The 26,355-nt window shown below is 58.3% G+C and overlaps 1 protein-coding gene across 1 annotated transcript; it reads left to right on the top strand.

The window, feature by feature from the left end:
* The first annotated feature begins 9,287 nt into the window (after positions 1 to 9,287).
* COL1A1 (collagen type I alpha 1 chain) lies at positions 9,288 to 25,457 on the top strand. Its single transcript, XM_054585520.1, has 51 exons — positions 9,288 to 9,490; positions 10,992 to 11,186; positions 11,324 to 11,358; positions 11,460 to 11,495; positions 11,582 to 11,683; positions 12,484 to 12,552; positions 12,805 to 12,849; positions 13,000 to 13,053; positions 13,215 to 13,268; positions 13,806 to 13,859; positions 13,969 to 14,022; positions 14,339 to 14,392; positions 14,480 to 14,524; positions 14,641 to 14,694; positions 14,810 to 14,854; positions 15,030 to 15,083; positions 15,329 to 15,427; positions 15,517 to 15,561; positions 15,659 to 15,757; positions 15,882 to 15,935; positions 16,082 to 16,189; positions 16,268 to 16,321; positions 16,565 to 16,663; positions 16,849 to 16,902; positions 17,001 to 17,099; positions 17,705 to 17,758; positions 17,923 to 17,976; positions 18,092 to 18,145; positions 18,251 to 18,304; positions 18,762 to 18,806; positions 18,899 to 18,997; positions 19,269 to 19,376; positions 19,798 to 19,905; positions 20,110 to 20,163; positions 20,380 to 20,433; positions 20,654 to 20,761; positions 20,850 to 20,903; positions 21,024 to 21,077; positions 21,225 to 21,386; positions 21,474 to 21,581; positions 21,748 to 21,855; positions 21,962 to 22,015; positions 22,119 to 22,226; positions 22,648 to 22,701; positions 22,815 to 22,922; positions 23,236 to 23,289; positions 23,640 to 23,747; positions 23,840 to 24,122; positions 24,256 to 24,446; positions 24,745 to 24,987; positions 25,108 to 25,457. Exons 1-51 carry the CDS (start codon positions 9,400 to 9,402, stop codon positions 25,252 to 25,254), a joined length of 4,380 nt encoding a protein of 1,459 aa, XP_054441495.1. The 5' UTR covers positions 9,288 to 9,399; the 3' UTR covers positions 25,255 to 25,457.
* Positions 25,458 to 26,355: the final 898 nt, after the last annotated feature.

Here is a 26,355-nt window from a genome sequence, read left to right as displayed (position 1 = left end):
ATGGGGGAGAGCTGTCAGAAAGAGAGAAATAGAAAACATGGAGGCTGCTGCATCCAAATCTAGCAGAGGGTCACGTGCACACACAAATGTCCGTGTGAAGGAGTATGTACTCAAGTGTGTGAAGGGCGGTGTGAGAGCATGTGAGTCAGAGGGTATTCGTGTGTGTGTATAAATGCCTGAATGTCTGTCTGTCTGGGAAGACAGTGAATTACAGACCAACCCTATTGGAAGGGACTTTTTCTGCCCAAACCCTATTTTGCAGGTGAGGAAAATCAGGCTCCGTAACGGGATGCGAAATGCCCATTGCCTAGTACCTAGGTAAGTCTGGTACTAGACCCTTGGCCTCTAGACAACGCATCCAGGCTGAAGAGGAGGAACTGGGGGAAGAAGGGGCAGGAGAACACACTGGGGAGGAGGGCATTGGGAACTTTCCCCAACTCCTGCCCTTCCCCCAGTCTCCCCTCCACACCTAGTTGTTTCTTCAGGCCGTAGGGGGAGGATCTGGAATAGAAGGGGCAGGAGAGGAGGAGGGACTGAGGGGTGGCCTCACAGGTTGCAGGAGCCCTGTGGGAAAGGTCCAGGCACCCGGCCTCCCTCCTTCCTGCAGACGTGGACTCCCCACCCCAGCCAGGACGTGTCATCTGTGGAGTCTGCGGCAGTAGCACTGCCTCTCTCCAGCTTTCCTGCCAGACCTGGCTTTGAATGTAGGGAGGGCCCAAAGAAAGAGGCTTGGGCCGGTTCCCGGCTTGGCCAAGCTAAGCCCTAAAACAGAGGGAGGAGGAGCCTGAGCCTACCAATGTTCTGGCCCTCCTCTACCCGCCCCTCCTCAGTTTCCACACCTAGAAAATGGGGAAAAGGACCGGAAATTCTGTCTGGGCAGTCCTTTAAGCCCCTTCCTCACTGCACTGGGGGAGCTGGGCCTCACTGGACTTGCACATGGCTTCCCTGCCCCCACTCCAGAGCGCCTGCCTGGGAGGGGCACCCTTGCCCTTAACATGGAGGAGGAGGGGGAAAGAGGGTCCACAGCCACGGGAGGGAAGCAGCAGCAGGCAGAGCAGACATTCCCGATGACTCACAGGCCTGGAACGCCTTGAGAGGCGGCGGGGACAGCCCCCTGTTCAGCTGGGGCAGCTGGAGAGAAGACCTGGGGGGCAGGGAGGCAAGGGAAAGGCAGAAGGTCAAGAGGCAGAGCTGGGGAGATTCTCTGGCTTGGTGGCAGGATTGAGGGCAAGGTCATGGGAGGTGCCTGGGGGAAGGGAGAGGACGTGCTTCCCCCTTCCAGCCCAGCCAGGAATGGAACTCCCAATGCAGCAGGAGCACGGAGCCTAGGTCAGACAGATGACCCCACACACATCTCCAGGGAACTCCCTTTCTAGAGAACTGTTTGAGAAGAGGAAGACGTCCTGCCCCTACCCCTTCCTGGGTCTGAGAATGCCACCTTCCTGCCCTGAGGGGCAGGGGAATGGCTGACATGACCTCCAAAGAGCACCCCCCACCCCGGTATTGCCCACTCCAACTTGCTTCAGTCACACTCCTCCCATGACCCCAGCCCACTCCACTTATTGGGCTCATCTTCGGGAGCGGACACCGGCCCAGAGGGGGCTCAGGGAACACAACGGCTCCCCCAGATCTGCCTGCCCTGGCAGAGCTCTGGGCTCAGGGCACCCATGTCCCTCTGCTCCTCCTCTCCAAGCAGTGGATGCAGCGAAAGCCCCGTCTACGTGGCAGGCAGAGGGGGGGCCTGTGAGGGAGGGGAGCTGGGAATGAGGTCAGCGGGTTGGATGGGCCAGGCCATGGCTGCGAAGGCATCTGGGCTGCAGCAGTCTAGAAGGTAGGGGCCCCCGGGCGGGCCACTCCCAGCCCCAACCCGCCATCCACCCGCCCACCATGGCCTCTTTCCCAGCTCCTGCTCCTCCCTCTCTGTAGCCCACACTCCGCCCAGGCCAGATGGTTCACATCAAGCCTCTACCATGTGGCAGTTCTACCCTGCCCACGAAGCTCCCTCCCCCCTCTGGCCACATGGCTCAGCTGAGAGTCCAGAACAGCTCTTTTGCCCTGTCCCCACAGACCTGGACTGGTATTCTGTGGGATCCCTGCATCATGTCAACCCCCAGTTGCTCTCCTGACCCTCCTAGCTCCTCAGGCCCCACCACTCAGGATCTTGAAATGAGGCAGGGATCTTACCTCTGACCCCTCAGTCTCAGCTGTGTGACTTTAAGTAGGTTACTTCCCTTCTCTGGGCCTTAGTTTTCTCCCCTGTGCAAGTAGTGGAGGGCAGGGCAGAATGAGTTCAATGTTTCTTTCTAATTGAACATCTATTCTATGATATTCCTACTTTAAGGCTGTGAATTATTAGAATCTAGTAGAAGTTGAAACCCAACTTTGGAGGAGTCATCTGGTCTACCTCTTTGTTGCCAGCTCTCAAGCCATGTTTTCTTGTTGATGGAGATCCACAAATCCTGCCCACTTTCCTTCTATCTTCCCTTCTAATTTGAGTTTTTTTTGCTTCATCAAGGTATACATTCTCTGGGCAAGTCCTTGGCAAAAGGCTCACAGCCATACCCTACTCAAAAGCTGTCACTGACTCTCTATGGTCACCAAATTGATTATAAATTCCTCTTCTAGAATTCCAAGCCTCTCAGAAGGTGCCCCCAGTCTACCTGTCCAGGCTTCCATGTTTCCTCTGCCCAAGACCTTCTCTCCCTCCCTCCCCCTGCACCCCCCAAGAACGTGTGTGTCTGTGTGTGTCTTCCCAGGTTTGACATGCCTTCCCTCTCACTGTCCCGCTCCAACTCTGCATTCAAATCCTGGCACCTGTCTCACAGGCCCAGCTTGAAAGCAACCTTTTCCATAAAACCTACCTTATCTCTCCTTGGCATTCTCATCACTCTTTGCCCTTTTCTGGAGAATTCCATTTACTGAGCATGACACAAGCCAACGAAGTGGTCATACTACTATGCCATTTCACGGATTGGAGAAATGAGGTTCAGAGCAATGAAGCAACTTACTCAAAATCACACAGCCATGCTGCTGTGGGTGAGAGGCACATTTGTGTTTATTTCCCTTTCTCAGTCTCTGAGGGCAAGAGCTTTTGTCCCCAGAGCTCTCTTCTGCACAGGCTGATACCAGGAAGTCTGTAGTGACCATCTGTTGAATAGAGTCAGCTAGAGTGTCTGCAATAGATACCAGACTCGGAATCTTCTTCCGCAAACAAGGTCCTTGCCAAGCCTCCTCTCTTCCAGAGCTCCACCTCTCCCGTCTCTCAGGTCAGAAGACCAGGAATCATCTGTGCTCCCCCTCACCACACTCCAAGTCCAATCCAACCCCAACGCCTGCCAACGGCCTCTTGAACCCATCCTCTTCTCTCCATTTCCATTCCCGTCAACCTGGTCCGTGCTCTCATCAGCTCTCACCTGGGCACCTGCAGCAGCCACCTTCCACCACAGCCTTCCTTCAGTACCTACTCCACCAAGTGACCACGATGATCTTTTTCAAATGCAGACGTGATTGAGACCCTCTCTGCTTCAGACACCCTCTGGGGCCCAAAGCTCTAAGGACAAAGACTAACACCCCTAGTGGGATTCTTGGGCCTGCCTGGCCTTTGCTCCCCGCGCTCTGGCCATACTGGCCTTCGCCGGATTCTGTGGGCACCCAGAACTCGCCACATTCCTTCCTGCCCCAGAGCCTTTGCATATGTGGTACCATCGTGCCCACCTCAATCCTCCACCCTGCCCACTACCTCTTACCTAAGTTATCTCTATTCATCTGTCAGCCTATTCAGAGATGCCTTACTGAGCCCCCAGGTCTAAGGTGGACTCTCTGGAATGCCTGCCGGCAACTCAGAGCTCTGTGTTTCTTCCCTGTATAAATGTTACAGCTACAATTACACGTTTATGTATGTGATTTCATTCATGTTTGCCTCTACCAGATATAAGTTCCTTGAAGGCACCGAATGTCTAGCGCCCAGCAAATAATTGTCTCAGGAATAATTCTGGATCCTTTCTGCGTCCAAGCCAAACTATGTCCAAAGCGGTGCTCTGCCCAGGGCTGGTGCAAGCCAGCAGAGTGGGAACTTTCCTCAAACGCCCCTCCCGCCCCACTCAGTCCACCCTAGTCCAGAAAGTCCAGGAATTCAAGGTTTGCTGGGAGGAAGGACCGGTAGCTGATATGAAGTGGAAGGCACCAAGCTACCTGTGGCTGAGGCTCATCTATGGGGGAAACGGGAGTGGGGGCAAAGGAAGGAGATCGGGATCTGGCAGGTGCATCTGCCTCACACAGGCTGCTCCCCTCATTCGTTTTTTTTTTTTTTTTTTTTTTTTTTTAAATCCAAGCGCCAAAGGAACCTCTGCATCCATCTCCTGAACACTTCAACATCTGGTTGTGACGCAAGCCTCGGCCCCGCCCCTCCCAGCTGCGCTCTCTGCTCTCTGGTGGTGGGGCTTAGGCATCAGGAGATTGAGCACCAGAGATGCCGGAAGAGAATAGGAGAGAAAACTGCAGGGGTAGGGAGTGTGTGGGTGGAGGGGTGGGAAAAGTGTCCAGAGGCAAAGGAGAGAGGGAAAGGGAAAGAAAAGAACTAAGAAAAGGAAGAAATATACCTGAAGAGGGAAAAGGTTAAGGGTGGGGCTGGGGAGATAAAAGAAAAGAAAAAACAAAAGAAGTAGAGAATGGGATAAAACAAGCACAGTGTTGAGCCAAACCAGAAAGGGGTAAATGACACTTCCATGAACTCCCTCACTTGAACCTATGATGGGAACCTGCCCTGCCTCCAGCCCAGCGATGGGCTAGAGGAGCGACGATGAAGACCCTGGCACGTCCCTGCCCTGGAGCTCACGTTCCAGCAGGAAAAATGGGTGTTGACCCCTCACTCGTGACCAGCAAAGAGTAGGAGGGAGGACTTGGGTTCTCAAGCATGACAGTGTCCCCATCCAACGCATTATTCTCCGCTGAGACCAGCTGGGACTTGGCGGGGTGGCTGGAGCTGGGACTGAGGAGCAGCGTTAGCACAGCCGTCCTGGTATCACCTATGGACCGTGCCTCAGCCTTTTTCTCCCGGTCCATCCCAATGCTTCTCCTGGTTCCTCTGCTCCCAGATTTCGCCATCTTGAGCTAGAGAGCGCCATAAATGGGGCAGAATGTGCCAGGACTAGAAATCAAGCCTTTTCAAGATCCTAGGCTGATGGCTAGCTCTAGAAGAGAATGAGGTGGAGGCTGAGTTTGGGTGCAGATATTTGAGGACTCAGGTGACCTGGGAAGAAAAGAAAAGAGGGAGGAAGAGCAAAAAAGGCAAATGGAACCCAGAGAGGGGAAGGATTTAAAAGAAGCAGAATCCCACTGAGAGAAAGAAGAGGAAGGCAGGGGACAGACAGACGGACAGGAGTGGGGGTGGGGGGCGTGATAGAAAGGAAGGGAGTATGAGGTAGCTCCCTCTTCCCCTTCACAGCTAAACTCCTTCTCTGAGTTGTGTGCATTCTGACCCCGTTTCTGGGCCTCCCGTTCCCTCCTCAGCCCACTCCAGTCTGGCTTCCTCGCCCATCATTCCACCAAAACAGCTCACATTTAGCTGCCATGTTCCTGAATCCAGTGAACATTTCCCTCCCTAGCATATGAATTCCTTCCAGAGCATATAACTGTCCCTCCTTCTAGAACAATCTTCCCTCTTCCTACATGACACCCACCGCCCCCTCTTCCTTGCCCTCCTACTTCTCCCACTTGTCCTGTCTCCTGTGCAGGCTCCTCCTCCCTTCCAAGCCTGAAACCCCAGGGTCCCCCAGGCCCCGTCCTGGCCCTTCATCTCTCCCCCCGACCCCGCAGCTTTCTCCCGAGAGTGCCATCCACCCTCATGCTGGGGGGCCCAAATTTGTCTCCTCTGAACCCCAGATCCAGACACGCAAGGGTTTCCTCCTCATTCGTGACTGGATGCCTCCTAGGCACCTAACACTCAACATGGATGAACTTAATTCATCACCTTCCCTCTAAACCTGGAAAGGACGACAGTCAGAGGGAAACCTCAGGAGGCCAAAGGACTTGGGTTGAACCGAGGCATAGAAAGAAAAGCCAAGCTGTGCCTGGAAGCTAAGGAACTGAGCTGAGGACCAAAGGGCCTGGATGGTGCAATGTTGGGGAAAGGGAGGAAGAGAGGAGCCCCAACAGCTGGGGCCTGTCCCCAGACTCCCCCCGGGGCCTCTCAGCAGGAAAGGCGCATGCAGGAAGGCCAAGGGCTTCCCTGTAGTCTCATTCTTAGATGCCCCCTTCTTTCTCCTCACTTCCTCCCCCTTCTAGGGACTATTTCTCTAGCACCAGTCTGGGGCCGGGGGTGGGGGAGAGGAGCCTTCTGGAGGGTCAGTCGCCGGGGAGGGCAACAGAGCCTTGGGAACCAGAGCAGCTGGAAAGGGCTGACCCACCTGCTCACCACGTGCACCAGCACCTGGGCTGTCTCTCCTCCCCTGTCCCACGCCCCGCTGGCTTTGAGGGGCTCCGGAGGGGAGCTGGAGAGAACAGGCCTGCCCCCCTTCAGGGAGGGAGGGCACTTGGGGAAATTTGGAGAGAGAGTGAACTCAGAGCTCAGCATTTTCCTCTTTTCTGTTTTTCTTCTTGAAGAATTTTTTTTCCCCTAAGTGCTGATGACTTTACCATTTCTTAGAGGTGGGGGGAAGGAGATTTTGGCTTCTGTTCCCCCCACTCCAAATGCCGGACAAAGTCTTACATTCCACAAGAAGCCAGAGCTTCAGAGTTTCCTAAAGATGAGGTGGCGTCTCCTCCCCTCTCCAGCCCCAGCTCCGTCCCCCTTCCCTCCCCCAAGGCTCAAGCCCTCAGTCCTGGCCAAGGAGGCCCAGCCAGGCTGGGAGGAGACCCCAAGCACATTCTTCCTCTCACTGTCATGCTGCAGAAATTAAAGACACATCTTCGGGCTGGGCACCCGCCAAGCGTTTCAAGTCAAAAAGTGGCAGAGGAGGCCCTGAGCCTCAGCTCTGTGCCACGTGGAAAGGATGCTTAGAAACCCCCAGCCTGAAGCCCTTGGGATGGAGCCCTGAAAATGGACACTGGGGCGGTGGCTGTCGCACACTACCCTCACAAAGCCCACCCCCACCCCCAGGGGTCCCCGAATACCCTTCAGAGCCCCAGGTCCGGGATGCAGCCACTTCCAAACCACACCTCTGAGGAGGCTTCAGCTCTTTTTTAAAGGGGGGGGGGCGGGGATGGGGGAGACAGCCTGGACAGAGGGCACATGGGGAGGGGGCTGTAGGTAGCAGTCCTTTTAACTGCAAAACCTCAGCAAGCAGAGAGGGGGCCAAGGAAACACGGCCACCATCCCAAGCCTGTGACACCCTGCCCCAGACAACCAGTCCAAAGGGTGGACCACGCTGAAGAACAAGACCTTCATCCTCGCTTGGGGGTAGCCCCCTTGCCAACGACCCGCCCCGTACTGGCAGTTGAAGGAACTGCCATCTCAGCACCTGGGCCCCCTGGTCCTGCCCTGCAGTCGCTGGCACCAGGCGGGGGCAGATCCTGGACCACAAGTCGCTGCCACATGGTGGGGATAATTGATGAAGGCCCAGCCCTCCATTGCTGTCTCCAGCCTGCCTCTCTGGAAACTCTATATTTTCCCTTTAATTATAGCCCCTGCAGTCCCCTCCACAGCCCCACCCGCACGGCTCATCCTGGCTGCCCACGGCCGACGTGGCTCCCTCCCCTTCTCTTCCCTTGGTCTTTTTTTTCCCTTTGCCTTCGTTGCACAAAACCAGCTGGGGGAGGGCGTGGAGAGGGGCGGGAGGAAGCAATGGAATCTTGGATGGTTTGGGGGAGGAGGGACTCCCCGCTTCCACGTTTGCAGCTCTAGAGTGGTGGGGGCTGGGGGAGCTGTGCGGAAAGGATTGGGGTTGATGGGCCCTGCAAAGGGCCCCCCGTTACTCTCTCCTGGGCCCACAGACTTTGGCAGGACCAGGACCTGGAGAGACTGGGGTTGGGATGGAGCACTGTTGGGAGGTTGGTACCTGGGGGAGAAAGGACATTTTCTCCTAGAGGCATCTTCCCCAAATATAGCTTGTTGGTTTTGGGGCTCCCCCATTGTATCAGGGTACAGATGATTCTCTTCTGGTTCCAGAGACAAAGAGCAAGGCCCTAGGTTTTGAGGAAAGAGGTTGGGCAGTGGGAAACGTCCTCTAAAATGTCACTCACCCTCCCTGCAATTCCATCCCACACCCCCAAATACAAGTTTCTACCAGACACCCAAATTCTCTCATGTGCCCCCGACTCGGAGTCCAGGCGCCACAAGAGACAGGACTGTATGCAGCTCCCAGAGGGGATGCCCTCTGTCTGGTGAAGCTCCTTCCACCTGAGCTCTCTCCTGCGTGGCTGTGCAGGGCCCCGGCCACGGCCACAGCAGACACTCACCCAAGGTCCTTTTCTATGTCACCGGTTGTCACAGCCTTTTCCATAGGCTGTGGAGCCCACTCTCCCTAGGGTGAAAGGACCCTGGCAATTCCCCACCACCACCAAGTTGCCCCATCACTCAACACCTAAGCTTCCCTCTGGAGGGACCATGAAGCCCCATTTCTTGCCCAGTGCCTCAGCGCCCCCATCTCTCTCAGTAGTGCCTGGGGTTTGTGTCTTGTAGCTCCAGGCTACAGGGTAGGAGAATTGGCATCTTTAAAAAAACAGAAAACTCTCTCAGGTATCTGATTCTTAACGTCTACAAAGGCATCTCTAACTTGGTCCCCGAACACCCCTAAGCTCCCTGCCCTAGTCACACCAGAAGACACCCCTACATAGGCACATCCTTTCAATTCTCCGGGTCTCCTCTTTGAGAGGGGTCCCCAGCTGGCCTCATCATACCCACCCCGTAGCTCTTGCAAAGACTATGAGGGTGAGCAAGGCACAGCGGGACGGGGGGCGGGGGACCCTCTCTCCCCACCCAGCTCTCTAATTCCAGTTCTTCCAGGTTGGGGGTCCCAGGAAGAAGGTGGAAGGGCGGCCCCTGCCCACCCTTTAACCTACGTCTGTTCAGGACCTAGACGTACCCCAGCAGCAGTGTGTCTGGCCCATGCTGGGCTGGGGGGCTGGGGAGGCACAGCGGGCGAAGGGGGGGAGATGTGTGGTGGACTCCTTTCCCTTCCCTTCCCTCCTCCTCCTCCTCTCCCTTCCAACTCCCAAATTGGGGGCCGGGCCAGGCAGCTCTGATTGGCTGGGGGACGGGCGGCCGGCTCCCCCTCTCCTAGAGGCCGGGTTCCTCCCCGCGCTCCCTCGGGATGGTATAAAAGGGGCTCGGGCCGCGGGTCGGAGCAGACGGGAGTTTCTCCTCGGGGTCGGAGCAGGAGGCACGCGGACTGTGAGGCCACGCATGAGCGGACGCTAACCCCCACCCCAGCCGCAAAGAGTCTACATGTCTAGGGTCTAGACATGTTCAGCTTTGTGGACCTCCGGCTCCTGCTCCTCTTAGCGGCCACCGCCCTCCAGACGCACGGCCAAGAGGAGGGCCAAGAAGAAGACAGTAAGTCCCAAACTTTGGAGAGTCCAGGGCTACTTGGTGTCGCACCCTGCGCCCAGTCCCGGGAGTCTGAGACTTCAGCGGGGACTCAGGATGCTCCGGAGACTCGGGGATGGAGGGGAGATGAAAAGGGCGCTTCCTAGGCGTCCCGGGAGAGAAGGGAGTGCGCCCTGGGTAGGGGATGAAGATGAGCGCCCCCAGGAGCGAGAGTGGAGGATGGAGCGTGGCTTGAGTTAGCGCAGGAGCGAGTTCCGAGTGCGTGCGGTGGATTTCAACCCGGGAAAAGGGAGTCTGAGCACGGGGCGGGGGGAAGTACGTCGAAGATGGGATGGGGGCGCCTAGTTCAGAATTTGGAGCCCAAGATGTAAAAACGATCAGGAAGGCTGCGGGATGATTCATAAGGAAAGATTGTTTGCTCTCTCTGCAGGCTAGACAGTGCTGCTGGGGCCGCGGGGGTGCTGGGCTGAGGGGGGAGGGGGCGCGGAGAGTGGGCGGGTAGGAGGGTGAGAAACTTCGGAGCGGGTGGGGCGGGGTCCTTGCGCCCTCTGCTGATCAGTGTTGAGAACCGCTCCTCCCGTCCGGCGCTTCCCCGCGCAGGAGCTGGAGCGGGAAGACCAGGGTTACGGCCGAGTGTGGACCCCACCTCGAGACCTAGAAAATAAAGCTGGAGGTGGGGTGGCCCCTGTCTCTAAAAGAAGTGTCCAATCCAGGGAAATGGCTTAGTTTTGCCCGCCACCTAGTGGCCGTCTGGGTAGACGCTCGTGCGGCGGGCCTAGTTAACGAACTTCATTACTATGATATTTGCTGACTTTCGGGTTCTTGGCTAAATGACCCAAAGGCACTGGTTGGCTTTGGGAAATGAGGGTTGTCCCAGAGAGGGTTTTTAAGACGTCTGGGTGCTGGAGGTTAGGGCGTATCTAACTATGGGGGCACATTTCAAGTGTCTGGGTGGGACCCCACGCCAATCAGTCCCTCCCCGGCCCCATAACCCTGCCCACGTCATCCCACCTGCCTGGGGAATGGGGCGGAATGGGGGCTTGGCCTCCCGTCTCTCCTCCCACTCCCTCCTCCCGGAGCCACCGAGACCACTCCCCACGAGCCTGCCCTCTTGTTGGAGCCCCTCCTGGTCTGTCTCTCCTCCCCACACATCACTCCCCATCCCAATGGCTTTTTTATTTCACTTGGCCTCCGCACCAATGCGCTGAGGTTGGATTTGGAAGCAACCCCCGCTTAAAGCTTTGTTTAAATTCCTGAGAACTGGAAAGAGTTATAGCTGCCCTGGCCAGGCGCCTCGGAGCTGTCACTGGCGCTGATGAGGAGCAGATGAGCTTATGAGCTTTTAAGGATTTGGGGAAAGGAGGAAGGGGGAGGAGGAGGCGGGAAATGGAAAAAGTAAATAAGTCTGTAAGACAAATGGGACGGGCGAGTAGGGTTGGTGTCCCCGGAGCCCCGAGACGGGGGCTCGGGCGCCGCTGACAGCCCCGCTTTCCGCCTCCCGCGCCAGTCCCACCAGTCACCTGCGTACAGAACGGCATCAGGTACCACGACCGAGAAGTATGGAAACCCGAGGTCTGTCAGATCTGTGTCTGCGACAATGGCAACGTGTTGTGTGATGACGTGATCTGCGAGGACACCAAGAACTGCCCCGGCGCCGTAGCCCCCCCGGGCGAGTGCTGCCCGGTCTGCCCGGACGGCGAGGGTACGGGGCCGCTGGGCCTGGGCCTGGGGCTGGGCGGGGTGGACGCGGCCGCTCCCTCGACCCGAGCCTGGGGGGCCTCCGCCGCCCGGGACGCCAGAGCCAACCCTGCCTCTAACCCGCGTTCCTTCTCCCCCTAGTGACGCCTACGGACCTAGAAACCGCAGGAGTCGAGGTAATCCGCTGCCCTCGACTTTTGCCACCTCTCCCATGGCTCCCCGCGGTCCTCCCTTCTCTAACCCGGCTTCTTTTGTTTCTTCTCCCCCAACCCCAAAGGGACCCAAAGGAGACACCGGCCCCCGAGGCCCCAGGGTAAGCGTCGCGCTTTCGGCCGCGGAGCGCGGAAGGTGGGCGTGGCTCCCGGCCTGTGCTCACCCGCCTGCCCTCCCCTGCTCCAGGGACCCGCAGGCCCCCCTGGCCGAGATGGCATCCCTGGACAGCCTGGACTCCCCGGACCCCCCGGGCCCCCCGGACCCCCCGGACCCCCTGGCCTCGGAGGAGTAAGTGGAGAGTCTCTTCCTTCCCCGCCCCTGTTTTTGTTTGTTTGTTTTCTGTTTGTTTGTTTTTTGGTTGGTTTTGGCCGATGGCATTCTTTATATTTTGAAATAATGTCAAACTCAAAGAAAAGTTGCCAGAATAGTGCAAAGAACTCTCATAGACCGCTCACAGTTGTCCCATTTGCTTTATCAGTCTCTATGTATACATATAATTATGGTTATTTTCTTTCTGAACCATTTGTTTGAGAGTAAGTTGCTGGTATTACATCCCTTTGTTCCTAAATTCTTTAGTGGGTATTTCTTGAGAAAAAGAACATTCTCTTGCATGAGCATTGCACAATGGTTAAATTTTGGAAATTGAACATTGATACAATACTGTATCTAATATACAGTCCATATTCAAATTTCACCAATGTCCTATTAATGTCCTTTATAGTATTTTTTTTCCTGACCTGGGATCGACCCAGGATTATGAATTGCACTTAATCATCATGTCTCTTTCATTTTCTTTCATCTGGAACATTCTTCAGACTCTCTCTGTCTTTTATGACACTGAAATTTTTTGAAGAGGCCCCTTGTTTTGTTAAACTGTCCCTCAGTTTGGGTTTGTCGAATGTGTCTTCATGATTAGATTCCAGAGAGTCTTTGGCAGGACTCTCACATGTGATGTTATTGTTTTGCTTAGTGCATCCCATCAGGAGGCACTTAAAGTCTGTTTGTCCTGTTATTGATGACATCTTCTGCCTTTCAACTCACTGTCCTGGCCACACTTTCTCATGCCCTCTCTCTTGTTTTTTTTCTAGAACTTTGCTCCTCAAATGTCTTATGGCTATGATGAGAAATCAGCTGGAGTTTCCGTGCCTGGTCCCATGGTGAGCCACCAAGGGGAGTAGAGATGACAGAAGAGCCAGAGGGGATCCAGACAAGATGGGCTGTTGATGGCATATGGGGGTGACAGAGATAACCTAGGAGGTCAAGATGACCATTGGGACCTCCGAATCCAGAGTGGGTGCAAGGCACCTGGGTTGTCTCAACAGGAACCAACAGGAGACAGCAAGACTACGCCTATGTTGCTCTTTCCCACAGAAGTGTCATTATGGCCTCTCTTTCTTTTTCGTCCTTAGGGTCCTTCTGGTCCTCGTGGTCTCCCTGGCCCCCCTGGCGCACCTGTGAGTATCCATAATATCTTTATACACCACCTTGGGCACTGGCCTTTTGCAGGGAGGACTGGGATGAGGGATAGGGATCTCTTGATGAGATGGGAAAAGGTTGGCAGGGACCTGCCCTTCTAACCCCACCCCTCTCTCCTTGTCCTCCAGGGTCCTCAAGGTTTCCAAGGCCCTCCCGGTGAGCCCGGCGAGCCTGGGGCTACAGTAAGTGGCCCCCTGACTTGTACTCCATGCAAATACATGCTGCCGCTACAAATACCATCCCCATCTGGAGTCTTCCTTACCTCCTCTTTCCAGCCCCAGCCTTCCCCTTCTCTTTTCCTTATCCTGGTCATTCTAACCTGCTCTCCTCCCTTCTCCTCTAGGGTCCCATGGGTCCCCGTGGTCCCCCTGGCCCTCCTGGCAAGAACGGAGATGATGTAAGTAACCCCCACAAGAAGATACCATCTGACCCTTACTGCCTCTGTGAGCCAGGGCCCTACAATCTCCAGCTAGTACCCCGCCATCTTTGAGAGTCCTACCCAGAGAAAGGAGGGAAAGTTCTCCCTAGTGCACGAGACTTCCCTTAAACAATGATTTTCACCTTTGGGGGATGTTTCTCCATTCTCTCTAACAGGAGCGCCTATCCGCCCCCTCACCCCAGCCACCTTAAAGCAATTCCCAGCCCACCCTTCTGGGCGAATGACTTCCTTAAGCTTAATTGCTCTAGGCAACTTATATCTGCTCTCCCTATGATGAAATTAAAATGCTGGTGAGAGAAATAAACCAAAACTCCTTCGGAGGAAATTAAAATTCACCAAACAAGGGTTTCATGATAGATTTAAATTGTACTCGAAATGCAAAGATAAGATTCTGCGCCCCTAAGCCTGAACTCCAACAATCCCAAGAAGAATCAGACCTTCCCCACTTTTCCAGCCCAGGGGCATGGTCGTGAAGGCCTTTTCTCTCCCTCTCAGGGTGAAGCTGGAAAGCCTGGTCGCCCCGGTGAGCGTGGGCCTCCTGGACCTCAGGTGAGCAAGATGGTGTGGCCGGCCCCCTGCTTGGCTGTATTTGGGCTTCATTTGGGAATGAAGAGTAGTAGCTTCTAACGGCCCTGCCTTTCTTTCCTTTTCTCTCCAGGGTGCTCGGGGATTGCCTGGCACAGCTGGTCTCCCTGGAATGAAGGGACACAGAGTAAGTCCCTTTTGAGTCATCTAAGCTCCCAAGGTCCCAGCCCCTTCCCCAGAGGGCCCTGGTGTGTGTTACGGTGGGTGGCAACTACAGAAGCCCCAAGGGACAGAGAATAGACATCCAAAATAACTTCCCTCCACTGGGAGAGGAATCCCAACAAAGGGATTGGAAGAGACCTTGGGCCAGGTGGGGTTCAGTCCAGCTCAGAGACAGGGGAATGGCTGCGGTGGCCTCCCGAGGCTCCTTTTCAGGCCTGGGGGCTGTCAAACTGGTCTGCGCCCTCCACAGAGCCTTACCTTGGCCCTCCTTTCTGTCTCAGGGTTTCAGTGGTTTGGATGGTGCCAAGGGTGATGCTGGTCCTGCCGGGCCCAAGGTAAGAGGCTGTCTGAGTGTCGTGGTCCTCCACCTCCCGCCCAGTCCCACCGTGAACGGACTCCTAATTCTGTTCTCTGCTCTCTAGGGGGAGCCTGGTAGCCCTGGTGAAAACGGAGCTCCTGGTCAGATGGTGAGTGTGTCCTGTTCTAGGAGGAGGAGAGGGAGCAGGGAGGGGGGCAAGGTGCCGGCCTGAGGGAAAGGGCTGTGCGTCCCATCTCACTTGGATTTTCTCGGTTTTGTTGTCAGGGTCCCCGTGGTCTGCCTGGTGAAAGAGGTCGCCCTGGACCCCCTGGCCCTGCTGTAAGTACTCTCCGCCCCTTGGGGGATCTCTGGGCTCTGGAAGGGGCTCCCCAGGAGCTACAAAGCCCAGTCAAGGCTCAGTGGATGTAACCAAGGCTTCCCGTCTTTTCCGCAGGGTGCTCGTGGAAATGATGGTGCTACTGGTGCTGCTGGTCCCCCCGTAAGTATGGCCGCCAGGCCTCAGCGCCTGGGAGCGAGCAGGAATCTCAGCGTTAGCTCTCGGGGCGAACACTGGGGTGGACCCTGTTGGTCCGAACCCCAAGACCTCCTCTGTCCCAGGGTGTGACTTGCAGCCGCCACCTTCCTTCTTGCTGACATCTCTCTTCCACTCACAGGGTCCCACCGGTCCTGCTGGCCCTCCTGGCTTCCCTGGTGCTGTTGGTGCTAAGGTGAGACCCCTGCCCTCCTCTGAGTATGGCTCCTGTGGGCCAAGGTGTCTCCTTGCTCCCCAAACCGGAAGAACCCAGAGTGGCAAGAGAGAAGCCCAGTCCCCAACACCTTTGTCCTGAGGTCCCTTTCCCTGGTCTTGAAGTCCCGATCCTTGGTCCCCTGTCCCTACCCTTCACCTTCCACCTTCCCAAGGTGAGGTTGGCCTCCTAGAGTGGCTTCTGCCATGTCCTTTCTTCCCATCCAGGGTGAAGCTGGTCCCCAAGGAGCCCGAGGCTCTGAAGGTCCCCAGGGTGTGCGTGGTGAACCTGGTCCCCCTGGCCCTGCTGGTGCTGCAGGCCCTGCTGTAAGTATTGCCTCCTCGGTGCCCCTGTGCCCCCACCCCCCAGCTCAGAGTCCTTGCCTGTCACTCACACACCCCTTTCTGTGCCACAGGGAAACCCTGGTGCTGATGGACAGCCTGGTGCTAAAGGTGCCAATGTAAGTGTCCTGCAGATTTCAGAGCTGCCCCCGATGCCCATCTCCCACTTGCCCTGTGCCCTTCACTCATAGGCTCAACTTGTTCTGCCCCCTACAGGGTGCTCCTGGTATTGCTGGTGCTCCTGGTTTCCCTGGTGCCCGAGGCCCCTCTGGACCCCAGGGCCCCAGTGGTCCCCCCGGTCCCAAGGGTAACAGCGTAAGTACCACTCTCTTACTTCTGCCCCATTCAGTGCTGGCTCCAGTGTGGCCCTTCTCTGGGGATACAGGCCAACTGAGCACCCCCAACTCCCTGCTCATCTTCTTTTCCTCCCCCCACACAGGGTGAACCTGGTGCTCCTGGCAACAAAGGAGATGCTGGTGCCAAGGGAGAGCCCGTAAGTCCCCCTGCAGCTCAGCCTGTCTGCCCAGGAGCCTCTTGAGGGAGCCCCTGCTGCTAGAGGCCCAGCCTCAAGCCAGCTCGGGAGCTGGCACCAGGACGGCCCCTCACGACAGGCTGTCCCCTCCTCTCTGCCCTCTCCAGGGTGCCCCTGGTATTCAAGGACCCCCTGGCCCTGCTGGGGAGGAAGGAAAGCGAGGAGCCCGAGGTGAACCCGGACCTGCCGGCCTGCCCGGACCCCCTGGCGAGCGTGTACGTGCCGCCTTCTCTGTCCCCCGTGCCAGCCCGGTGCCCCATGGCTGAGTTCACTGACCTCTTCTCCTCCCTCAGGGTGGACCCGGTGGCCGTGGTTTCCCTGGCGCGGATGGTGTTGCTGGTCCCAAGGTAACCTCTCCTCGTGGCTGGAGGCTGCCCCTGCTGCCCCCTGCCCCTGCCTTCCCCTTTCAGATGTAGTCAGCCCCTCCGACCCCCACTGCCTGGTCACTAATGACCCTCTCCCTTCACACTCGGCCTCACCTTGACCTTCCCACCTCCAACAATGCCTCACAGAGCCCCCCCCACCTCCCTGGGAGAAAGAGGCCTAGACTTGAGACCCTAATTGTTCCTGTGACCCCCGCCCCCAACCAGGGTCCCGCTGGTGAACGTGGTCCTCCTGGCCCTGCTGGCCCCAAAGGCTCTCCTGGTGAAGCCGGTCGCCCCGGTGAAGCTGGTCTGCCTGGTGCCAAGGTGAGACCCCAGCCTCTGCTCAGCGCGGCCCAGGACCCTGCCTGTCCCGTGCTGGGTCTGGGAGGAGGTACTGGGGAGCAGGGCTGAGGGTCTGCCTTCTAGAACGCCCCCTCCCCCTGCAGCCTACACCCTCTCCTCCCCCCGCTTCTTTCCCAGCCCGCTCACTCCTCTCTGCTCCACCGTAGGGTCTGACTGGAAGCCCTGGCAGCCCCGGTCCTGACGGCAAAACTGGCCCCCCTGTAAGTGTCACTCTCCCCTGCCCCGGGCCTGTCCCCTTCCACTCTTTGGACCACCCACCCTTTGTTCTCACCTCTGCTCTTCTGACTTCCATCCTCAGGGTCCCGCTGGTCAAGATGGTCGCCCCGGACCTCCAGGCCCCCCCGGTGCCCGCGGTCAGGCTGGTGTGATGGGATTCCCCGGACCTAAAGGTGCTGCTGTGAGTATCCGCGAGGAGCGCCGCCGAGCCCGGGACGGGCACACGGGGAGGCGAGAGCCCTGGCGTCGGGGCCCAGCTCTGTCTCTAACTTGCTGTGTGGCCTCAGGCCGCTCGCTGCCCCTCTCTGGACCTCAGTCTCCCTATTCGTAAAATGAGGGACCTCCCCTGGCATCACTGCCACTGCTCTGTCCCTGGGGATAAGTATTGTTGATGTCCCCCCACACTCATACACACACACACACACACACACACACACACACACACACACACACAGATGGAGCGGGCCCTTTATATAATAGTCACCCCCGCATCTTGGGGGTTCTCTGAGGGTCAGAAGGAGAGCTCAGAGGGGATGGAAGCCCTGTGCAGCTCAGGGCACCATGGTGGGGGGCGGAAGAGGGGGACGGAGAGACGAGCCTGAAGGGGCAAGTCGTCCTGGGGAGAGGCTGAGGGGCCAGCTGTGGAAGTCAGCAAAGGCGCTTCCCCGGGGCTGGAGCCGGTAGGTAAGAAAGTCCCTTTAAAAATTCCACTCAAAGTAAACAGGAGGGACCGAGGAGGCCCAGCTTTCCCACTCCAGCCCCTCAACTCTGACTCTTTCCCCCCAGGGAGAGCCCGGTAAAGCTGGAGAGCGAGGTGTTCCTGGGCCCCCCGGCGCTGTGGTAAGTACCTTACACGCTGCCCTCCCTGCAGGAGGGGCGCAGGAGACTCACAGCCCCTCACGCCCTCTCCAGGCCACCAGGACCCTGGCCCCAGGCCCCGCCCACCTGCCCCCCTTCCTCAGCCACCTCTCCACCCTGAGTTCTGCTTTGCTGTCTCCCCTCAGGGTCCTGCTGGCAAAGACGGAGAAGCTGGAGCTCAGGGACCCCCTGGCCCTGCTGTAAGTGTCCCTGAAGGGAGGACTGGGGAGGGGGTACAGTGGAGCAGGAAAGGGGAGACACCCCCGCCCCTCCTCTCCCGGGCCTTCCCGTGACCACAGCATTCTCTCCTGACAGGGCCCCGCTGGTGAGAGAGGTGAACAAGGCCCTGCTGGCTCCCCCGGGTTCCAGGTGAGGCCTCGCAGCTGTCAGGAGGTTGGGGAGAGGTTGTGAGTGTCCTCTTGTTCTCTGCTGGGTCTAATCCCCTTCTCTTTTCTCCCCTGTTCCCACATCCAGGGTCTCCCTGGCCCCGCTGGTCCTCCTGGTGAAGCAGGCAAACCTGGTGAACAGGTAAGAGGGAGCAGCAGCCAGCGAGGTAGGAACACAGGGCATGCAGAGGGAGAGGCCAGCCTCCTAGCTACTCAGTCACCATCAGCTAGAGGGGTTGTGGTTAGACACCAGGAGGGACTTCCTGTCATGAAGGGAGCCACGCAAGAAGGAAGCCAGGAGCTGCACCTGTGCATTATATGGTCTAGAAGGAGCTGCTGGGCTGCTAGGATGAGGACTTCTTCCCAGAGATGCCGGAATCCTCTGTGACTTTCCCTGAGCCCGACATCTGGGGTGTGTGTCATTGACATATCTTGATGAGGAGTGGAGAGGAGAGGGTTGATCCCAGTTCAGTGCTGCAAAGCACTGGCTTGCGATCACAGGCCGCGAGGCCACCCCCACAGCAGGAGGGCAGGGGTGCTTTCTCGCTCCAAGGGCCCCAGTGGCCTTTGCTCACGGCCTGTCCCCCTCTCCCCCTCAGGGTGTTCCTGGAGACCTCGGTGCCCCTGGCCCCTCTGGAGCAAGAGTAAGTAGAGCCTCTGCACCTGCCACCCTGACGCGTGCTCAGACCTGTCCGTGGAGCCACCGTCACGTGTCCTGTCCTCCCTTCTCTCCTAGGGCGAGAGAGGTTTCCCTGGCGAGCGTGGTGTGCAAGGTCCTCCCGGTCCTGCTGGTCCCCGTGGGGCCAACGGTGCCCCTGGCAATGATGGTGCTAAGGTAAGGACAGCACAGGGACCAGGTTTCACCCTTGTCCCGCGCCAGGGGACACCTGGCTATGACCAAAGCCACCAAGATATGCGGGGGCGGGGGACAAGGCTGGAGTGGGGTCCAGGTACAGCCTGAAGTCCTGGACTGTAAGCATTTCCTCTTAGCTGGTGCCTACTTTTGGCCCTTGAACCAACCCAGGGAGACATTAAGAGGTGGCTCAAAACTATGACGTGGTCCTGGGACCCTGAGCCTCACTCCAGTCCTCTTTGTTGTCACACAGGGTGATGCCGGTGCCCCGGGAGCCCCTGGTGCCCAAGGCGCCCCCGGCCTTCAGGGAATGCCTGGTGAACGAGGTGCAGCTGGTCTTCCAGGCCCTAAGGGTGACAGAGTGAGTTCGACTGTCCTCCCCTGAGCCCCGTGTCGCTCCCATTCTCTGTCTACTCTGGATCCCTCGGCCTCTCTTTCCCCTCCCTGCAGTCTTTCCCTCCTCTCCTCAATCCTTCCTTCTTCCCCTCTGGCCTTTTTGCTGATGGATCCTCTACCTGTGGTCCAGGTCCTTCGCTCCTCCTGAGTTACCCTGGCAACCAGAGGCGGGGCTTCCTCCTGGATGGGGCATCCCTTATTCATTCCTCTACACAAGGCAGGGCCTCCTAACTTCCTCAGGCAGGCACCTTTTCTTCTGAAAAGTCTGAAGTCCTCAGCACAGATGCGGGAAGGGCAGAGCAGGGGAGGGGTCCCAGACACAGCAAGGCACAACAGGCTGTCTCCTTGCCTCACACTGGAAGTCTCAGGCTCTCCCATGTTTTTAGGGCGATGCTGGTCCCAAAGGTGCTGATGGTGCTCCTGGCAAAGATGGTGCCCGAGGTCTGACTGGCCCCATCGGTCCTCCTGGCCCTGCTGGTGCCCCTGGTGACAAGGTGAGGTGACTGCCTCCGCACCTTCTTCCCTAACGCAGCTTTCCCAGCAGGCCTGGCCATGGCTCCGAGGGGAGGCGGGAGCTGCCTTCCTGAGCTGACAGCCCGAAGGTGGGGGGGCCAAAGGGAGGGGGGCTGTCCTGGGATAGTCTGCCAGGAGCACTTAGGGTGGGCCTGGACCCTGAGCCTCTTGTCCCTCTCTCTCAGGGTGAAACTGGTCCCAGCGGCCCTGCTGGTCCCACTGGAGCTCGTGGCGCCCCAGTAAGTACAGAAAACCCCGCTAATGCCCCAGCCTTGGCCCTTTTCTCCCCCCGTATGGCCCCCAGCCCTCTTCCTATCCCTCCTCCAGCTTCGTTTGCATCCCCTGGTCCCTGAAGAAAGCTCCGCAGGGGCCCTCCTCCTCACCCGTCCCTCCAGAGCTCCCCCCACCGCCCCCCAGGTCCGGGCATCTCTCCAGTTCGCCTCCTTTTCTTCTAGGGAGACCGTGGTGAGCCTGGCCCCCCCGGCCCTGCTGGCTTCGCTGGCCCCCCTGTGAGTATCCAGAGTCCCTTCGTTTTTCATCATCCACTGGGACTGGGGACCTTGGGTGACTGCGTGAGAGAGAGGCCTCGACCTGAGTCGGGAGGGGACTGTCTCCTGTTCAAGCACCTTCCTGCTTGGAGTCACTGTCCTAGCTCAGCCCTGGGGACCACCTGACCGGGTACCCTGGCACAGCCCTCTCCTCTGCTCACCACACGCCCTCCGCCCGCAGGGTGCTGATGGCCAACCTGGTGCTAAAGGCGAGCCCGGTGACGCTGGTGCTAAAGGCGATGCTGGCCCCCCTGGCCCTGCTGGACCCGCTGGCCCCCCCGGCCCCATTGTGAGTATCTCACCCTCTGCGCCTGGAGCTGCCACCAGACCTGGACCCAGAACCGGCCCGGCCTTGACGCCTCTCTGCTCTCCTGCAGGGTAACGTTGGTGCTCCTGGACCCAAAGGTGCTCGTGGCAGCGCCGGTCCCCCTGTGAGTATCTTGCTCTGAATTTCTGCTGGGACTCCCCAGCTCTAGTTTGGAGGGAGGGAGGGCTGCGCCAGGTGAGGGGAGTCTTCTCACCCTGATGACTTCTTTGTCCTCTTCTGCTAGGGTGCTACTGGTTTCCCTGGTGCTGCTGGCCGAGTCGGTCCCCCCGGCCCCTCTGTGAGTACCTGAGGTGGAGACTCTGCTGCTTGGAGAGGAACGGGGAGGGGGGAGGGGGTGCTTTCAGGAGTGTAGTCGGCCTGATGGAGGCCTCAAAGGCGCTCCAGAATCCCCTGGAATCTGACAGCTCCTCTTCTCCTCATCCAGGGAAATGCTGGACCCCCCGGTCCTCCTGGCCCTGCTGGCAAAGAAGGCGGCAAAGGCCCCCGTGGTGAGACTGGCCCTGCTGGACGTCCTGGTGAAGTCGGTCCCCCTGGTCCCCCTGGCCCTGCTGGTGAGAAAGGAGCCCCTGGTGCGGATGGACCTGCTGTAAGTGCAAGCTGTGGAGGGGGGCTGGGGCGTGGGCGTGGTCCCCGGCCACTGCGAGGCACCTCATGGCTGTCTGCCTCCCCACAGGGCGCTCCCGGTACCCCTGGACCTCAGGGTATTGCTGGACAACGTGGTGTGGTCGGCCTGCCTGGTCAGCGAGGAGAAAGAGGCTTCCCTGGTCTTCCTGGCCCCTCTGTGAGTGCCCCCTTCACTTTGGGGCACCCCAGGAAGAATTGTCACAGGACTTGGAGAATGCAGGATGGGGGTGGTGGAGCCAATTAGACTGATGTGCTAAGTGACTAAGGGGGCTTTCAGGCTCTCCCCCACCCCCTCTCTTGCCTGACCCTTTCTTCTGTCTAAGGGTGAACCTGGCAAACAAGGTCCTTCTGGACCCAGTGGTGAACGTGGCCCCCCTGGTCCCATGGGCCCCCCTGGATTGGCTGGACCCCCTGGAGAGTCTGGACGTGAGGTAAGCAGCCACCAACCCCATGCCAATGCCCACAGCATGGCCATTTGGGCCTTGACCTGAGCCTCCCTCTCTTGACTGAGGCTTACCTCTCTCCCTCTCTCTGCAGGGATCTCCTGGCGCTGAAGGCTCCCCCGGACGAGACGGTGCTCCTGGCGCCAAAGTAAGATGGCTGCCCCTCGGGGCCACAGCTGAGTCTGCTACTCCCCTGCCCCAGCCTGGCCCCTTCATCTGGGGCTAACCGGCACTGTCCTCACCCCTCCCAGGGTGACCGTGGTGAGACTGGCCCTGCTGGACCCCCTGGTGCTCCTGGTGCTCCTGGTGCCCCTGGCCCCGTCGGCCCTGCTGGCAAGAGTGGCGACCGTGGCGAGACTGTAAGTAGCCAGACTCCTGCTTGCAGCTTCCTGCCAGGCCAGGGACTCGCCAGGCGTGCCTAGGGTCCTGCAGATGGACGCCTGACTTCTCCCAGGTGGGGGGCGGGGAAGAAGTCCTGCAAGGTGGCTGGGCCCTTGGGCCCCCTGAAAACACTGAGCCACAGCTCAGCCTGGAGGCCCCCCTCCCAACAACACCCCATCTCCCCCGAGGAAGGGGGTGTCCCCAGGTAATTGCACCAGCTCACATGAAGCCTGAACTCACATGAAGTTTCATCTGGAGCTTAGGAGAGATGGACATAGTGGGAAAGGATATGAGGAAAGAGGATCTGGCTGAGGGGTGGCCTCGTCCTGCAGCTCACACTGTGCCAGCCTTTGGCTGGGACCCCTCTGGCCAGGATCTGACGCTCTCTGCTCTCCCCAGGGTCCTGCTGGTCCTGCTGGTCCCATCGGCCCCGTTGGTGCCCGTGGCCCCGCTGTAAGTGTCCTGCTCCGGCCCTCATGTCCTCAGACATATGTCCAAGTGTGGACAGCACCCTACTCAGTGCTAATGGACCTTCTTCCTGACAACCTGTCTCCTCCGCTTCCTAGGGACCCCAAGGCCCCCGTGGTGACAAGGGTGAGACAGGCGAACAGGGCGACAGAGGCATAAAGGGTCACCGTGGCTTCTCCGGTCTCCAGGGTCCCCCTGGTCCTCCTGTGAGTATGCTCAGCACACCCCCCAGCTGCCATTGAGCCTTCTCTTATTTCCCCATGCTTTGCTGTGTGAGGGTAGGGGACACTTTGACTCAGTTTTCCCCTCTGGGTAGTTATTCTCACTCTTCCCTGGTAAGGACTGGGATCTGAAGATTTATGGGCATTTCCAAGGAGTTTTTGAGGGGGCAAGGGGTGCACAAAGAGGGATTGTGGGGAGGGTCTCAGCCTAGACACCCTGAACAATGAAGGTGAAGAGCAAGGGTTGGCCTCATTTGACCCCCACGGGGACTAAATTGCCTTTGCATCTGTCCTGCAGGGCTCTCCTGGTGAACAAGGTCCCTCTGGAGCTTCTGGTCCTGCTGGTCCTCGTGTAAGTCATGCCTTCTATCTCCTCTTCTGGGGTTCCAAATCCAAGTTCACTTCATGGCCCTTTGCCTGGGCCATGAAGTGAACTTGGCCCAAAGATGCGTGGTGTCCCTCACATCTTTGGAGAAGAGTCCAGGGACAGGGGTTCGAGGAAGAGAAGAAGGGTCCTAGACAGTCCTGCCCAGCCCTTGGCAGCCCCCTCCCGCTAATTCCTCCCACACAACGTCTCCTAGTCCAGCAGTGGGAATGAGCAATGATGAGCACCAAGCAGGGATGGCGGTGGGCTTCTCCGCCAGAGTTGGGGTGGTCCTATGCTTCCTGGCAGACCTTCCTTAACCATCTTCCCCTCTGCAGGGTCCCCCCGGCTCTCCTGGCGCTCCTGGCAAAGATGGACTCAACGGTCTCGCAGGCCCCATCGGCCCCCCTGGTCCCCGCGGTCGCACTGGCGATGCCGGTCCTGTTGTACGTAGCTCCCCACCCTGTCTGCCTCTGGCCCTCTGGCCCTGAGAACGCGCAGACCCTGGGAAATCCCACACTCCTCCCTTTCTGTGCAGGGTCCCCCCGGCCCTCCTGGGCCTCCTGGGCCTCCCGGGCCTCCCAGCGGCGGTTTCGACTTCAGCTTCCTGCCCCAGCCACCTCAAGAGAAGGCTCACGATGGCGGCCGCTACTACCGGGCCGATGATGCCAACGTGGTCCGTGACCGTGACCTGGAGGTGGACACCACCCTCAAGAGCCTGAGCCAGCAGATCGAGAACATCCGGAGCCCTGAAGGCAGCCGCAAGAACCCAGCCCGCACCTGCCGCGACCTCAAGATGTGCCACTTGGACTGGAAGAGCGGTGCGGACACACCCACCCTGTGCCCATCCCCCTCCTCCTGCCACCGCAGGGCTTAGCCCTGAGGGGCTCTGATGCCCCCTGCACCCCACCTCCCAGACCTCCCCTGACTCCGTCTCGCCCTGCCCCATCGCAGGAGAATACTGGATTGACCCCAACCAAGGCTGCAACCTGGACGCCATCAAGGTCTTCTGCAACATGGAGACAGGGGAGACCTGCGTGTACCCCACTCAGCCCAGCGTGGCCCAGAAGAACTGGTACATCAGCAAGAACCCCAAGGAGAAGAAGCATGTCTGGTTCGGCGAGAGCATGACCGGCGGATCCCAGGTGTGTGAGCTGGATCCTGAGTCACTCTCACAGAAGGGGCCGGCCAAGGGCTCGGGGGTGGGGGGTGGGAGAAGGTGCTGGGTGCTCTTGACCTCTACTGGCCATGACGGACAGAGCCAGCCTGGGAAGCAGGCGTCCTGGGCCTGTGATCCTGGCTCAGACATGGGGTTCCCATGGGCAAGTGAGGCCACCTCCAGGCGTGGGAGTTCACACTGCTCTCCGAGGACTGCAGCAAGGCAGGCCGGGACTAGAGGCTCCCCTACGATCATTCACTCTCCGCTCTCCCTGCCCCCTGCAGTTCGAATACGGCGGCCAGGGCTCCGACCCCGCCGATGTGGCCATCCAGCTGACCTTCCTGCGCCTGATGTCCACCGAGGCCTCCCAGAACATCACCTACCACTGCAAGAACAGCGTGGCCTACATGGACCAGCAGACAGGCAACCTCAAGAAGTCCCTGCTCCTCCAGGGCTCCAACGAGATCGAGCTCCGGTCCGAGGGCAACAGCCGCTTCACCTACACTGTCACCCACGACGGCTGCACGGTGAGTCCCCCCACAGGGCCCCCTCCCTGGGCTTCAGCTTTTCAGGCAGGCCTTAGTTCTCCACACCTCGTCATTCCCCCTTGGTGACGCCCCTCTCCCGTTGTCTCCCCTTCGCCCCAGAGTCACACCGGAACCTGGGGCAAGACAGTGATCGAATACAAAACCACCAAGACCTCCCGCCTGCCCATCATCGATGTGGCCCCCTTGGACATTGGCGCCCCAGACCAGGAATTCGGCATCGACATTGGCCCTGTCTGCTTCCTGTGAACTCCCTCCACCCCAACCTGGCTCCCTCCCACCCAACCCACTTGCCCCTGACCGTGGAAACAGACAAACAACCCAAACTGAACCCCCCAAAAAGCCAAAAAATGGGAAACAATTTCACATGGACTTTGGAAAATTTTTTTTTCCTTTGCATTCATCTCTCAAACTTAGTTTTTATCTTTGACCAACTGAACATGACCAAAAACCAAAAACGCATTCAACCTCACCAAAAACAAAAAAAAGAATAAATAAATAACTTTTTAAAAAAAGGAAGCTTGGTCCACTTGCTTGAAGACCCATGTGGGGATAAGTCCTTTCCTGCCCGTTGGGCCTATGACACCCCGACACTGCCCTTCTTGCTCCTTTCTCCGTGCCTTCTTGGGGCCACCCTCCACTGCTCCCCAAACCTAAGTCTCCCCAAAAGACACAGGAAATCATGCATTGTCTGCCCAGCAACCAAAGGCAATGCTAAAACACCCAAATGACCCTCCACTCCCAGCCCGCTCCCCTCGCCCAGTACCCCCAAGCCCTGGGGGGACCTAGGGTTCTCAGACTGCCAAAGAAGCTTTACCATCTGGGGCTCTGTGGCCCCGGCAACACACCACTCTTCGCTCTTGAGGAGGGCGTGCCAGGGAACCACCGGCCCCTGGTCGCAGGGTTTGGAGGAAAGTCAGGAGGGGCCGTGACAGAGTGGAAACCGTGTCAATCAATTCCCGCGCAACATGGCTGGGTGGGAGAGACTGCTCTGTTCCTTGTGTAATTGTGTTGCTGAAAGACTACCTCTACTGTGTCACCGGGGCAACTGCGTGGGGCGGGATGGGGGCAGGTGGAAGGGGCTCCCCGTTTTATATCAAAGGTGCTACATCTCTGTGACGGGGTGGGGTGGGGTGGCCAGGGATCACTGGTGCTATAGAAGTCGGATGCCACCCCCCACCAGGCCAGCAAATGTTCCTTCTTGTTCAAAGTCTTTCTAATTCTTTGGGTTTTTTTTGTTTTGGTTTGGTTTTTTGGTTTGTTTTTTTTTTTTTGCTTTTTTTTTTTTTTTTTCTGGTGGATGGGGACTCCTGTGAATTTTCTTAAGGTGCTATTTAACACAGGGGAGGG

Source organism: Pteronotus mesoamericanus, unplaced genomic scaffold, assembly GCF_021234165.1.
Source record: "Pteronotus mesoamericanus isolate MK-2021 breed Mesoamerican mustached bat unplaced genomic scaffold, CSHL_Meso_final contig_84, whole genome shotgun sequence".
Taxonomy (NCBI): Eukaryota; Metazoa; Chordata; class Mammalia; order Chiroptera; family Mormoopidae; genus Pteronotus; species Pteronotus mesoamericanus.
The sequence above is the reverse complement of the archived record's forward strand: the minus strand, read 5'-3'. Positions and strand labels throughout refer to the sequence as shown.